Below are 15,848 nucleotides of genomic sequence, written 5' to 3'. Positions count from 1 at the left end.
ACCACGGCGCTCCTCCGACACACTGACCAGCCCAGCTCCTCTCTTCCTCCCAGTGTCACTCCAAAACAGTGTGTTTCCCTCAAGGGTGGAGAATTGCTGCTTTGGCAATGGTGGTTCTCCACAGCGCCCCAGCCCTCCAAGAAAACAGTGCCTTGATCATATTTGAAGGAACAGAGCCAAAAAAAAAAAAAAAAAAAAAAGAAAGAAAGAAAAATAAATACAATTTTTAAAAAGCCATTCACAGGCTTTTTTTAAAATCTCTGGTGAAATTCAACCTAAGTATTTTTCATCTTCTCTTTCATAGCAGGGGTGGGACCAAACATGCAGAAAAGCTCATCTAACTCTCCAGACTTTATGTAGGTCTGCAACACTGAGCAGGAGCTACCAAGAGGCCACCATGCCAGCATCACAGTGGGGGCCTCCTTTTGGCCTATGAGCAGAACCCTAAATGAGGTCAATGTCTTAGAAGTGGGCATCCCCAGGCCAACAAGGGCCACCTGAAGCCCAATGCATTGCCCTTTGACCAGCAACCAAAAATCCTACCCTCTTCTCCAGGGCCCACGTTTCGCAAACCTCACCTCTTTAAGGAAACAGGAGGAGCTTCTTCCTCTTTACCTCTCTTCCCCAACCCAGGAGTTAAGGGGTGGGAGGTGAGGAGAAAACAGGGAGGGGCCAAGGCCCCCAGGCCCCAGGGCAGGCCAGGCTCCCTCACAAGAACGTCCATCCCCCTGCACTCCTCTCCCCCTGCCGTCACACTGAGATCCAGAGCCCATAAGGGCCCCTTCCACACCGCTCCTGGCTCCCGTTGTTCAGCCCCAGCAACCTCAGTTCTGCCCCAAGAGTGCACTTGCAGGCCTGGGGCACACACCCTGCCTTCTGCCTGGCCTGCTGGGCCTCAAGGGCCCTCCTCCCACCCCACCCACAGCTCCCCAACGTCAGTAGGGCTAAGAGACACCTAAGAGGCTTTCTTTGACCTTCTCGTTCCAAGTAGCGCCTCGTGCATTTTTTAAAGAATGACACATCCCTGTCTCATCTTTCTTCCTGGAATTACTATCTGATATTGTCTCTATTATTTCTCCCTCCAAAATGAACATAGCGTTCACAAGAACAGGGACCCCCCCCCCCCTCCGTCTTTTTCTAACTGTATACACAAGGACTGCACTGTCATATAGCTGCAGAGCACACAGACATATCCCAGAGTGCCAGGCTTGAGGGGTAACAGCCAGTCAACGGGACAACTGAGGCTCAAGAAGTCCAGGCAGTCAGGACGGACACTGGAGGTAAGGCAGAGTAGGAGGCCAAGAGGGAAAAGCCACAGCAGGGAAACGGGAAACGGGCAGGGGAGGGTGGCAGACCTGCTGAAGGCCTACACTGCTTCAGCCTGAGCCACAGTCCCTGCATCCAGAACAGCAAAGGGCACCAAAGAGGCAAGAAAGGTTGCAGCAACTAAGATGTGGATGCGCCACTAAGGGAGGCTGTCTCTCATGGCCCTGGGCGGCACAAGCAGACAGGGCCAGTGTCGTAGATAAGAGGCAATCACCAGGCATCAGAATTTGGGTCAGGCCACAGAGACAGAGATCAATTCACCTCAGAAACAAGAAGGGCATTGACGAGGGTGAGTGACAGCATTCATGACACAGTTCCCGTGCAGTCACTGACCGGCATGGCCCTGCCACGCGGGCCGGGAAGATGCAGTGGAGGCCTTGCGGCAGGAGGCCCTGGCTCCACACGCCCCTCTCCTCCTCACCCCCTCTCCCCCTCACCCCCTCTTCGTCGTGGCAGAGGAGCGCGCAGAAACGCCGTCCACACCCCACAGATGAATGCTCCGACTGTTCCACACAGGCCGCCTGGGACATCTTCCAGGCACTACTTCTGAATTCCCCAATTCCAAAAGAAGTTCAGAAGTCTCTTTTCAAATCGGCAGAACAAGGATGGGGGAGGAGAGGACAGCGTGCAAGCTCTAGGGCAGGCCAAGGACTCGTCAGACAAGCAACACTGGACACAAGCACCTCACTTACATGCGCAATCACGTAGTCATGTTGCACTCTGAGGGCCCGGGCTCCGCAGCCAGAATGCGACACGACCACACCGCCTGCCTCCAAAGCCCGTGCTCCTAACCACTAGCCTCTGACCTGCCATGCAGAAGGAGCATTTCCAGGGGTGTGGGTGGCTGCCTTCAGCTCAGGTCATGATCCCTGGGTACTGGGATGGAGCCCCACAGTGGGGCTCCCGCTCAGTGGGGAGCCTGCTTCCCCCTCTCCCTCTGCCTGCTGCTCCCCCTGCTTGTGCTGACAAGTAAATAAAATCTCAAAAAAAAAAAAAAAAAAAGGCATTTCCAGAGGACAGAGAAACACAACATTTGGATGCACACCTTATGTGAAGATGTCTTAAAGTGGACTCAAGTGTAGAGATGAGTCTTAGGACACCAAGCAAAATCCTATAGAAAGAGGGCTCCATGGATAGAGCAGGGATTGACAAGAGCCTGTGGCAACTACTCAGCTCTTGCCACTGCGTGCAAAAACAGCCACCCTAGGGACACCTCCTCTAAAAAAAGGAGGCTCAGGCCAAGGTGAGCTTGCTGTCCAGGCCTTAGACCATGGGAGTCCTGCGAAACTGCTGAGTCAAGGAGAGACAGGACCTGATCGATGAGTATTTTAGACTGAATTATGGGGACTACTAAAGATGGAGTCAGCGAGTTTTAGATGTCCTCTAAAATCCTGATTTTACCCTGCTTCTCTGTTTTTGCAGTTGTTATCAACAACTGGGAGTGGTTCGGTTTCAATCAACGTTTAATTACTCAAAATGAGAGAGGTCCATATTTGCCCCACAGGTCACACAGTTTCCTGCACTCTTCTGCTCTAGGACCTCAAGCCAGGGATTCTAAAAAATCAGTAATAATCTGAAGGCAGCTACTGGGATTCTTCAAATACCTGCCTCAGCTACTGACGATACATATACACATCCCAAGAGCCTCTGATTACGCCAATACAGGGATGGGGACACGAAGGTGTTTTCTCTCTCTCTCTCTCTCCTGTTTTGGTCTAATAATGGGATTGACTCAGAGCAGGCAAAGATCCCAGCCGTACAGGATCAGCTCCTCCCTGTCTCAGCACAGGCATCTAGGCGGTGCTCTGTTCCTGGGCTGCATCTGTGGCAGAAAAGGAGACTGCAAACCACTGTCCCAGCGCCCTCATCCCTGCTGTCTCAGCCCAGCTAAACCACTGAACATCCTGCGGTCTTTGCACCTCCTGACATCAACCACCGGAGCTGCCTGGCTGTGGACGTGCCCACCACGAGTACGGACGGGCCGCAGGGGAAGCACACACCATCTGAAAGGCTCTCCGGCTTCCCAGGACTGGGCCTGGACCGCACCGCACTGTCTTGCTCAATACCAGTCATTGGTGCCCAGAATGGAGAAATGGAGAAGGCCAGGCTGACAAATCTTAAATAATAAAAGCTAGCTATCTGTTTGGGAACTCTTTAAGAAGATGCTCTTAAGTGTTTTCTGTTTCATTCTCAGCGTGGTGATCCTCCAAGGTGGGGAGGGAGGCAATTTTGCAACCCACCCCCCAATGTCTGGACACATTTTTGATGGTCACAACTAGGGGGGTGCTATTGGCCTTAGTGGGTACAGACGCCAGAGGTGCTGGTCAGTATCCTACAGCACACGAGCAGTCCCCACTACTAAGAATCACCCAGCCCCAAATGCCAAGAGTGTTGACATGACAAACCCTGTCTTAGTAGGATTTCGCCACGTGATGGTCCCAGTGCCTCAAGCACGTATGCACAGTCCAGTTAAATTCCACAGACTCAGCCCCAAGGAGCACTCTGACTGAACGCGGAGTCGATGAGATGCAAGAGAGGAACAGCAGCGTGTGCTACCTCTGCTGACGGGGCCTGTTGGGTTGTTTGCTATTTTTTGAGAAACAAAAGAATGACTCTGCTAAGGTTCACCTGTGAAAGGAAGAAGTTTTATAGTTCCTCCGAGCTCCAAACTCTTAGGTAAGATAAGGTGGCCAAAATTCTAACAGACTACTCTGGAGTTCTGGTAACTTTTTACAACACATGGTGTCTGTGAGGTTGTAAGCCAAGACCCCATCACTGCTCCTGAGAACACAGAGGAAGCCTAGCCTAGGAGATGTTCAGCAGGAAAAAAGAAATGGGGACACTCACAACAACTATGAAAACTTAAAGTTCACAAATTTACCATTTGGGGTGTTTCTTCTGTCCCAGTTTGGCAGATTGAGATCAACAGGAGGAAGAAATTACTAACAGACGACTCTCCTCTTCCCCAAAATATTTAACACGGAAGGTACTGAACCAGAAACTAAAAAATGGAGTTGACTTTACTGGTTCTGTTTACTTGCACATAGTAACAGTCTGATGTATTCTTTCTGACCTACAGTGTTTGGAAATATTACGGAAGAATGAAGTCAATGAGTAACTTTCTTTCTTTCTTTTTTAAAATTTTAAATTTAACTTTTTTTTTCCATTTTTTCATTCTTTTTTTTTAAATTTATTTCTTTTCAGCGTAACAGAATTCATTGTTTATGCACCCTCTGAAAAACTACCTACTTGTTTTTCAATATGGGTCCTCAAAATGGAGTCTCGTTTTTTAATCCATCAGATCAAAAAAAGGGGGGGGTATTTATTTAGACATGTTGAGAACCAATGCTTATAGACACTGCCAAACTGAACAGATTAAAAGCAAACAAGTGTGATCATTCCAACAGTAGGCACTGAAAAAGAATTTCCACATTGTATGTTAAAAGCAACCATTTTCAGGGTGCCTGAGTGGCTCAACTCAGTTAAATGTCTGACTCCTGGTTTCAGCTCAGATCACAATCTCAGGGTGATGAGAAAATACGCAACATCATTAGCCATCAGGGAAATTCAAATCAAAAGCACACCATTTAGAATAGCAAAAATTGGTATGGCAAGAAACAACAAACGTTAGAGAGGTTGTGGACAAAGGTGAACCCTCCTACAGTGTTGATGGGAATGCAAGTTGAAATAGTCACTTGGGAAAGCAGCATGGAGATTCCTCAGAAAGTTAAAAATAGAGCTACTCTATGACCCAGCAATTGCACTACTGGGTATTTACCTAAAAGATATAGATGTAGTGAAAATAAGGGCCATTTGTACCCCAACGTTCACAGCAGCAATGTCCATAATCACCAAACTATGGGAAGAGCCTAGATTTCCTTCAACAGATGAATGGATAAAGAAGATGCAGTCCATATATACAATCGAATGTTACACAGCCATCAGAAAGAATGAATACCCAACTTTTGTATCAGCGTGGATGGAACTGGAGGAGATAAAACTGAGTGAAATAGGTCAAACACAGAAGACAATTACCATATGGTTTCACTTAATTGTGGATCATAAGGAATAGCATGGAGGACATAAGGAGAAGGAAGGGAAAAATGAAGTGGGGGAAATCAGAGGGGGAGATGAACCATGAGAGACTATGGACTCTGGGAATCAAACTGAGGGTTTTAGAGGGGAGGGGGTTGGGGGGATGGGACAGCCTGGTGATGGGTATTAAGGAGGGCACTTTTTGAATGGAGCACTGGGTGTTATACATAAACAATGAATCATGGAACACTACATAAAAAACTAATGATGTATTGTATGGTGACCAACATAATAAAAAAAATTATAAAAAATAAAAAAATAAAATCAACCATTTTCAGGGTGCCTGGGTGGCTCAGTCGGTTAAATGTCCAACTCCTGGGTTCAACTCAAATCATTATCTCAGGTCATGAGGTCAAGCCCCCTACTGGGTTTCTCTCTGGGCCTGGGGCCTGCTTAAGTAAGACTCTCTCCCTCTCCTCTGCTCCTCCCCTGACCTCACCTCCTCCCACCAAAAACAGAAAACAAAAAACAAACAAAAAACCCCAACCATTTTCTCCTTACCAAAAAAATACATATGAAATTTAAAAGTAACCGAATGTCCTGGATCCTTTCAAAAAGAAAAAAAAAAAAAGATTATGTAAAATTAAGTATGATTTCCTGCATTTGAACTCAAGTTTCCAACTGCTGCTATATATTTTCAGGAAAATACCATATGAACTCCATATACTTCAGAGTCTGTGACTGATAGGTCATAAGGTAGAACACTAATGTTTTCCACCCCGGCCACCCCGTTCTTGCATCTCATTCATATTACACTCAGGGTCCCAATCCCTAAGGCCACTAAGTTCTCCGTTCAGTGACTGGACTTGTCAATGAGTAACAGGACAGACCATCACCTATGGATTAAGTCTATTCCCATCCTCAGTCATCAAGGAGAGCTGGAAGGTCAGCTCCCCACATCATGGTATGATCCCCAAATTTCATTTACAATTTCTGTTCTGTATTTGTGCATCTATGCTTTTTAAAGTATTATTCATGTATATGTATATTTTTGTGTGTATATATAAAATATCAGAAAGTATACAATGAGATGTTAATTATGGTTATTTCCTAGAGAAGTAGATTTATATGTGATTTTCTTTATTCTTGGTGGATTTTTTTTTTTTTTTGCACATCTATAGCTTCCAACTTTTTCTATATTAAGCATAACTTTTGCCAAAAGAAAAATAAGTAATATTTTGTGTATTCTTTTTTCCACTCAGCCTCATTTCTAAAAGAGTTTTAGAAAAAAGCAACACATACAGTAAGACTTCTTTCAAAGTCAGGCCATTAAAGACAAGGGCAAGAAACAAGAACAGTTGACTCTCAAGAAGCTAGACATGAAAGCGATTAGCCAGCAGCACGCAATCGCTAGTGTCCTATGCTGTGGCCAGAGGGAGGCACACACTTGGCTTGGAGTTTCTCCCCACCCTCCTACCTCACCCTGCCCACCCCCAACTCAGTCCTCATTCCCCCACACATTCCTCCCCACCCTTCTTACCTCACCCCCACCCCATCTTAATTAAGTTTTGTTTAGGGAAAAGAAGGAGAATATTTTTCTCCGCTCCCTGATCATACTCCCAGATGAGATCATGCGATCCAGAAATGTGTTGAGGGAAGAAGGGCTGGCTGCAAATCCAACCTGGAGCGCTGATAACCATTCTGCCCCCACTGCTCCTGGGTCTGGGTGTTAGTCTGTGGGCACAAGAACTCAGAGGCTCCCCAAGTACATGGCTTTAACTTTCTCAAAGTGTCTCTCTGTGTGCAATTCACTGCTGCAAAGGCAGTGGCAAGAGATGCACTCAATCCATGACAAAACCAAGGTGGCGAGGCTCTGGGGTCCTTCTCAGGCAGAACCACGCTCTATCAAGCAGCCCCAGTAGCCCGGCGCTTACCGTAAGCTGTCATGACGCCAGCATATGGCCCATCCACCACATTCCGGTTTTCCTCGGCCAGCGCCTTGATGTACCTCTTGCTGAGGTCTAGGATCTGCTCGCGTAGCATGGAGCTGCTCTCAGGCTGAGTTCGTTGCTGGATGGTAAAATGCAGGAGCATCATACCCCAGATAAAGCCAAAAGTCACAAGGAAAAAGCCAAGCTTCTGAGAGGACAGCTTCCACGGAGTAAAGAGAGCCATTGCTCTCCAGCAAGTTCACCTGCCTTTTGGCTCTTACAACGTAGGAGGAAGACACAAGTTCATGGTGCAGACTGGATGGGTGGGCTTGCCGGTGTCACTCTGGCTCCTGCGTCAGCCGATTTCCTTTCCTCGTTTCCATTCCGCTGTGAAGAAGGGGGAAAGTTAGTAGAGTGGTAGTGGCAAAACAGAGGGAAACCAACCAGGAGCCATGTTTTCACTCAACTAGCTCCAAAACGCGCACTTCCTTTTTTCTTAATTTGCTGGTTCAATATCTTATGTTATGATTCCAGATCTGTAAGCTGAGAGGGGAAATCTGGCTAGGCGACAAAAAAGCTGCACAAATACAGAGGAGGAAATGTGTGTCTGACTATGTTAACAGGTGTAGCAGGGCTGTTCCAGTCTGGACCAAGTTCAAAACAGGAAGCTTGTTTTGCAAGGTGGGGAGGAGATGGAAGGATATTTCACTGAATGTCAGCAAAAATTCAAGCGGAGGGTGGAGTCAAAGCACCACCGGGTACGTCTGTGCATCTGTAACTTGAGCTTACAAAGTCATTAGCCTGTGCTCTGGCAAGGATTAGAGCATGCAGCTGGGGAGGTGAGCAACAGAATGGGCGCCTCCTCAGGGGTCATTAGACCAGGAAAGGGCAGCAAGCTCCCAAGTTATGTAAGCATGGCCAACACGCATTAGCAGTGTCTGGAGAGAGAGAAGCTGAAGCTCTCGGGGCCACCAGGCAGCCTCCCCCTCAGTACCAGTGCTGAGAGGCTGTGCCAGGAGTAACCAGCGGTCTTCCTGTTCAAGCTACCACGAGTGAAAGAGGCAGCTCACCACTCATTTGCACACTGCAACACAGGAAGTGTGGAGTACATGATAGCCACCTTTCTTGTAGTTCTTACTTTCACTCATGCCATGGGGCAAAATATGAGGTTAAAAGGCACAAAGGTACAGTTTCAATACTCATCAGCCAGATCCTATTTGGTGCCCTATTTAGGCCAAAGTTTTAAAGCAAGTCTTCCCAACACCTGAGGCCGAGGCGGAGGTTGCAAATGGGTTACAAGTAAACCACACTCTCCGCCCCTGAACGAGAGCCCTGGGTCCAAGAACCAGCCAGGTCCCAAATGGCACCATTTCCTCAGTGTGCCAAAGGAAAAGCTGAGCAATGATCTCCACACAGGACTAACCCAGGATTTACTCAGAGAGTGCACCTGTTTTTGTTCTAAGTATTTTTCTTTGGAAGCAGCCTAAGAAGGAACGATGGCGAGATCTTGGTGCAATTCTCTTTCAGAATCTGTCATGCGGTGGATCTGCGTTGGTCTTCCTCTCTCACTGTTTTCCTCACCTATGAATGGCCATTAGTAGTTGGTAGTAATGCTATGAACAGTAAGTGACAAATAAATTCTAGGCAGGCTTTTTGTGCCTTAGCTCACCGAATTCTTAGAGTCCTTGATGGGAAGAACTACTACTATTATTCTGCTTCACAGATGGGAAACAAAGGCCCAGAGAGATGAATTTGTCCATCTGGACACCATACCCTGCTTTCCCTATGCCACTCACCTTTCCCCACCAGCCTATGTATCAATGGCCAACGTGCTTGTGTTCATGCTTTAAGGGTTATAAAAAACAAGAATGAATTCAGAAAATGTGACAGAAATCCTACGTAGCTCAATGGCCTAATATACTTACTCTTGGCCTTAAAGAGAAAAAGATTACTGACCCCTGAATTCTAGGCCAGTGGCTTTTCAGAGCATGGTCCCTAAGTCCACAGCAGCAAAAGCACCACGAAGAAATGCCAATTCTCAGGCCCCAACCCAGACGGAATTAAATCAGCAACTCTGGGGCGTGGGGAGCAGGCAGCCATCTGTGCTCCAACGAGCCTTCCAGGTGATTCCGATGTCTACTCCAGTCTGAGAGCTGCTGATCCAGGCAGACGAATGTCGTCACTAAGGAGTACCACCGTGCCGTCTGTATAGCATGGCTCAGACTCCCTCTTGTGATACCATGTCACTGAAATTCCTCGGGCCTAGCCACACCCTCCACACCTGCCGGTCAGCTCGCACCATAACCCTGCACACCCTTCCTCATGGTCTCCCCGTATTCACTCACGCTGTTTTCCCTCCTGGGCTGGCCCCCCGCAGATCGCACCGATCATCCAGACGAGATTGGGCGCATTCAGGGTGGTATGGCCATAGACTCGCACCGATCATCCAAACCCGGCCAGCTTGCCAGGCCCCAGCTCCACTCACACTGGCTCCAGATAGCTTTCCCTGCTTCTCCAGCTTGGGTGCCCCTCACTGGTCTGCAGTTTCAAACACGTGTCTGTCTACATAGGTTGTTCGCCAGTTGCTGTGTGTGATCTCATGACAACCTATAAGGGAACCCCCACCCCCTGCCCCCCATCACCACATGCATTCTGAGAGAAAGACGCCGGTCCTGCGGGCACAATAAACCACGTGTTGACCAAGCATGCTTGTCCTCCAGGCACTAGAGCACTTTTTTCAGCCCTTCCTAACCAGGGCTCCGTGAGCAGCACCCAGCCCTCCTTTTTTCCTCCATTCATTCTATAGCCTATACTGAGCCCCTGCTGCCATCGGGCCCTGGAGACTCAACGAACAGCAAGACAGAGATCCCAGCCTTGTGGGGCTGATGTTTTAAAGCCACCTCTCTAACTGGGAGCTATGCCGGGTCCTTAGGAAATGGTTGCCCTTCCTGTTTGAGAACTCATACCACTGAGTCAACTGTACCCCAAGGCTGAAGGGATTTTCCCAGGTCAAGTAAACTCGATGCTACACTAAAAATGACAGTCAGCAGGCAATTTTCTTTTACTACTTTAAGGGAGAACCCCAAATGCATACAGGAATTACCTGTTAACTTTCAGGCAGGAAACTCCACTCCACTTCGTCAATTAGCCCCCTGAAGAAGCTGCCCAAGGCTGCAAAGTTGAAGCAAGGGCAGGGCCAGGTATAAGAATGGAAGGAGCGGGCGCCTGGGTGGCTCAGTGGGTTAAGCTGCTGCCTTCGGCTCAGGTCATGATCTCGGGGTCCTGGGATCGAGTCCCGCATCGGGCTCTCTGCTCAGCGGGGAGCCTGCTTCCTCCTCTCTCTGCCTGCCTCTCTGCCTACTTGTAATCTCTGTCTGTCAAGTAAAATAAATAAAATCTTTAAAAAAAAAAAAAAAAAGAATGGAAGGAGGGCCTCAGCAGATTGTGGTGTGCTTCTCTGCCTTGGCCCTGGGGACAGTCAGAACCACTCACAGATGGCCCATCTGAGCAGCAAAGAAGATGGTTGAGAAACCCAAGCAAGGTTAAATTCTACCAGTTCAGAGAGACACAAATTTGGAATGAAAAGCCCTCTCATTTCAAGTTCAGAAAACAGTTCTGATTACCGAGGGCCCAGATTTTAAGTAAACAGGGAACTTCCAGGAATGTTCTTTTCTCCCATGGACTCTACTGTGTGGCACAGCAGCAGCTGTCTCAGCATACTCACAGCATATACACAGAACTGAATTAGAACTCATCTCTACTATTCCTACTGATAGAGAATTTTAAAGGACTTTTCAAAACCATTACCCAGGACACACCCCTAACTCCCACAGTAATAGCAGGGGGTGCAGGGCAACAGGATAGCAAACCTCACCGGAAGGTGCTTGCTTCATCGGTGACAGTCCCAACATTCATCAAGAGGATACAGAAAAAGAGTGATCAAAAAGCAGTAGATCTGGGTAAGAATCTGCCTCCAGACTTAACTGGAACTGCTTGCAAAACAGAGCCAATAGGCACAAAAACACAGTCTATCTCAGAAGGCCTTGCTGCCCATCACAGCAATGCCAGCCTGAGGCCACGACCCTGTCTGTCCTCCAGAAAGAAGTCTGTACCAAGTCTGTCAGCAATGAGCTCAACTTCTAGGCCCACCGCTGCCACTAACCACCCTGATCCACACCTCCTATATCCCTAAAAGCACAGCATTCACCTCCTTCCTCCCCATTCACTCATCAGCACGGGAAAATCTGGCATCCCCCTTTCCAAAACTGATCGAAGATGTCTGGCACTGAACGAAATGTGTCAGTTCTCTTAATTTAAAAAGTAAAAGCGTATAAAAAGACGCACACATCATTAGCCTTTAGGGAAATGTAAATTAAAACCACAATAAGATACCAGTTCATACCCACCTGGACTGCCATACTCAACAATGAGAGCTCAGAACCAGTGCTGGTGAGGACGTCTAGAAGTTGGAACCTTTGCATACTGCGGGTGGGAATGTACCATGATGTAGCTGGTGTGGAAAATAGTCTGGCGGTTCTTCAAATGGTTAACCACAGAGTTACCATGTGACCCAGGCAACTCCACTCTTGAAATTCTCCCCAGAGAAATGAAAGCCTATGCCCACGCAAAAACTTGTACACGAATGTTCATAGCAATCTTGCTCATAATAGGCAAAAACCCGAAACAACTCAAACATCCATCAGCTGAGAGTCGGATGAAGAAAACACATACAATGGCATACTACTCAATCAATGGGAATAAGTTAGGTTCTGATATGAGCTCCAGCACAGCTGTTCCCCGAAAACACTATGTGAGGTGAAAAAAGGCAGACATAGAAAACTGCATATTGTATCATTCTATTTTAATGCAATGTTTAGAGGAAGCAAATCTATAGACACAGAAAGTACAATAGTTGTGCTGGGCTTGTGAAAACAGGGGAATTAGGAGGTGACAACCCAGCACACGGGGGTTATTTTTTTTTTTTTTTTTTTTTTTTTTAGTTTTGCTAATTTTCTTCTATTATGATGCAAACACTTAAACAGAAGACCTGGAATGGAAGCCTAATGTTTTTTTTTGTTTGTTTTTTTTTTTTAATTTTTTTGTTTTTTATAAACATATATTTTTATCCCTAGGGGTACAGGTCTGTGAATCACCAGGTTTACACGGGGGTTATTTTAGTGGATAATGAAAACATCCCCAAATTAGTTGTGATGGATGCACAATTCTGTGAATATACTGAAAACACTGAATTATCCACTTTATGTGAGAGAATTAGAAGATACATGAATTGTATCTCAATAAAACTGTTACTGAAAAAAGAAAAAAGAGAGCAAGCCCACCTCCAGAGCTGGAGGTAGGAAGAGGAGCTGTATGTGGAGACAGCTAGAGGAGCCCCAGGGGCCCCTGCAAGCTCCCGCCAACACCCCACCCCGTCTCCTCTTCCCCACAGCCAGGCAAGGCCAGGCTGTGTCATGACTAAAGACTGACCACAGGCCTACTAACCAAAGGAAATTACACTGAGAAATCTGCCACCAGCCACCAGACATGACTACTCTTATAAGATCCCCATCCACCTCAGAGGCCCTTCAAGGCAGCTTTGCGTGCCAGAGGCCAACTTCTCAAACCACCTGAGAACATACAGAACAACAGCTCTGCCCCAGGGGACACAGAGGAAGCAAGCAGTTCCTGCAGCAGCCTACCCAACAACCTTGCAGGGCCCATTTCTTACTTCAGGAGCATTCTCCTCAGATGATGAGTGAAGCTGGAAATGGCTGTCCTTTCAGGAGCAATGCCAGTCCCAACCAGAGAAGTCAGCTTCTCCCAGAGCCCCACAGCCAATCCCCTCACAGCTTGCCGGTCCAACATTCACGTGGGACAGCTGTGCTCGAAGAGTCATTCCCACACCTTCTCTGTCCTAGCTACGCACGCCTTGAAGTGTGTTCTGTCTATCTAGAACCAGTGGCTATAGGCCAACCTTTCACCTCATCTTGTACAGTAACATTCAAGAAACCCTAAGTCAGCTGTGCTCCTCCATGTTGCCTTGGAAAATCCCACCCATACTTCACAACTGACCCCCACCTTCTGCATACAGCCTCCCATGGAAAACTCACAGCAGACTGTGCTTCACTTTTTTTTTTTTTTAACTATTTTTATTAACATATAATGTATTATTTGCCCCAGGGGTACAGGTCTGTGAATCATCAGTCTTGTACACTTCACAGCACTCACCAGAGCAGATACCCTCCCCAATGTCCATAACCCGACCCTCAGTTTGTTTTGTGGGATTAGTAAGAGTCTCTTATAGTTTGTCTCCCTCCTGATTCCATCTTGTTTCATTTTGAAGGGCTTCTTTCCTCCTGCTCTTTAGGATAATCCTTCCTTTCATCTCTTCTCTAGGGGCATAAGCTCCCAAAAGACAGGAAATGCCAGGCATGACCCTGCCCTGCATGCAGTGGATGGTCATTAAGTGTCTGCTAGATGGAAGGGCAGGATGGCGGAAACGAGATGAAGAAACACAAGTGAGCAGTGATCCCCAAGACCTCCTCCTGGTGTGAACCACAGAAAAGCCTGGCACTCCGATTCTATATTTGTCCCTTCCCTGCCGCGAGTTTTTGCCCAAAGATCTTGTCACACAGCAGTGGAAAATCACTGTGCCCTTGAGGAGATGGGGTTCAACTATAGAGGATACGGTGGCAGTGAGGTGTGAGAAGGAAAAGAAAACAAAAACAAACTCCTGACCAAAATCCCAGTAGGGGAAGTGGTTGTAGGAACGAAAAGGTATCTAAGACGAGAGATGGGAAAGCCAACAAGCAGTGGAGGTGAGGGGTCTGGACCCTTGGGGGAGGCTGCTGGTGTCATCACCGGTCATCCAAGAGGATCTGAGGAAGACACCAGAGGGGTAGTGAGTGAGGAAAAACGAACGAACACTTGCTCCCAGGCTGGGAGATCTCGGACCTGCAGCTTGCTCTGCCCATTGGCATTGTGTGACCCCAGACAAGTGTGATTCAGTGCTCGCATGGCAGACATGGGGGAGCTTGTAGCAGCACAAAACACTGTAAGAGCTGGAAGGGTGGGAGCTGAAAGACCCGCGTCCCTGGTTTTCAAACCGTGTTTCAAAGGACTCTGGGGTTCCCAGAGAGGTTTCTAGCTATGAGGGTCCCCAGATGCTTTCATTTGAATTTTGTTTTTCTTCGCTTAAAATAGGTTCTTTAAAAAAAAAAAAAAAATCTGTCAGAAAAATTTTTACACTGTAGAGACTCAGAACAAAACTTCCCTAGCTACTTCCGTATGCATGGAGTTTGAACTTTGAATTTCTATGCTATATGGTCAGGAAGTTAATGCTTGGCAGCAGGCTCATTTGCTTATTTTTTCTATAAAATTCAGGGTCACGTATCTACTCATATAAAATTATATGACAGAGAACTGATAGCCTAATTAAATGCTAGATGAGGGTCAGTCATAAATTGTAAGTTTCAGAGGCTTCTTGTCTGACTTACTATAAGCAGTAACAAGTGTCTTAAGATGATGTTAACAATTTAACTCTAAACCAATTGCCTACTACTTCTCAATTTGCATTAAGGCCAACATGGAGAGTTTGGTAAACTGTTTTTAAGTTTAGACTGTAAGTCTAACCCCTCCAGGGGTTAGGAGAATGAAAGATGGAAGAAAAATATACATCGATGGCATTACTGGAGTTAAGGAAGAGAGATGGTCTGGGGAGACATTCTTGCTCTAAATAGGGAGTTCTCACATGTTAAAGGGAGAAGCGGAGGAGGACAGAAGGAAAAGCAAAGCAGAGTTTTCCTCCAAAGTGAGTCCAAAGTCCTGGGAAGTTGCTCTGAGGTTGTTCACTCCCCTGGTGGGCCCAGAAACATAGGCCCGGTACCACCGTCTTGAGACCAGTGGTAGAATCCACTCAGCAGCAGCCCCAAATATGAAGTCGGTTATCATAATCTTGACAGTTGTGATAACCGCTGAGCTCACCTCTCATCCTAGGGAGCAAAGGAGCTCAGGAACCAACCAAAGGCGCCGGTTCAAACAGGTACAAACAGAAGTCCTTCTTCCCTACTTTCGAGACCTGATCCTCTGATGAATTTTAGTACTTTTCTTTATAAACAGGAAAAACACATTCTCGGTGAAAACAGCCTGCTCCCTTTAGACCTGGTTAAACAAGTCTTATTTTGAGTAACTAGCTGAAAAATATCCACTAAAACAACACGCCTTTAAGATACTTGGAGGTTTTTAAATGTCTGGGTTGTTGTGCTGTGTTGTGTTGTTTGTTTTTAAAGTCTGGGTTTTGAATGGCCAGTCCCTTTTACATTTGAAGCAATCAGAGCAAGACTGTCCTGTGCCCAGAATTTTCACCTTATTATGCTCCACCTGCATTCTTAGTGTGGGCAGGGAAAGGAAAACCTCCAACCCCACCCATCTGAAGTGGGTTTTTGCCTGCAGCTACACCGCCCACAGAGTGTAGTTCAGGGCTCCATATCTGGCATCAACAGCAAAATAAGTTTTCAAATACAGTAATAAAGCTAATGACTTTGTGTCTAGAACAGG

The 15,848-nt window shown here is 46.9% G+C and overlaps 1 protein-coding gene across 4 annotated transcripts in view; it reads right to left on the bottom strand.

Annotated features, from left to right (window-relative positions):
* MGAT5 (alpha-1,6-mannosylglycoprotein 6-beta-N-acetylglucosaminyltransferase) overlaps window positions 1-15,848 on the bottom strand; it is a 345,401-nt gene that overhangs the window by 208,222 nt on the left and 121,331 nt on the right. For 3 of the 4 annotated variants that reach the window (XM_059166698.1, XM_059166699.1, XM_059166700.1), the window contains one exon: window positions 7,296-7,679. In XM_059166698.1, coding sequence (XP_059022681.1) covers window positions 7,296-7,536 — 241 coding nt within the window. In that variant the 5' untranslated portion in view covers window positions 7,537-7,679. Of the gene's footprint in view, window positions 1-7,295; window positions 7,680-11,698; window positions 11,714-15,848 lie in introns of those variants that run through there. The other variant, XM_059166701.1, reaches the window with a different exon arrangement.

Source organism: Mustela lutreola, chromosome 3 (genome assembly GCF_030435805.1).
Source record: "Mustela lutreola isolate mMusLut2 chromosome 3, mMusLut2.pri, whole genome shotgun sequence".
NCBI classification, from domain to species: Eukaryota; Metazoa; Chordata; class Mammalia; order Carnivora; family Mustelidae; genus Mustela; species Mustela lutreola.
Note: the sequence above shows the minus strand (reverse complement) of the source record. Positions and strands in the feature narration are given on the sequence as shown.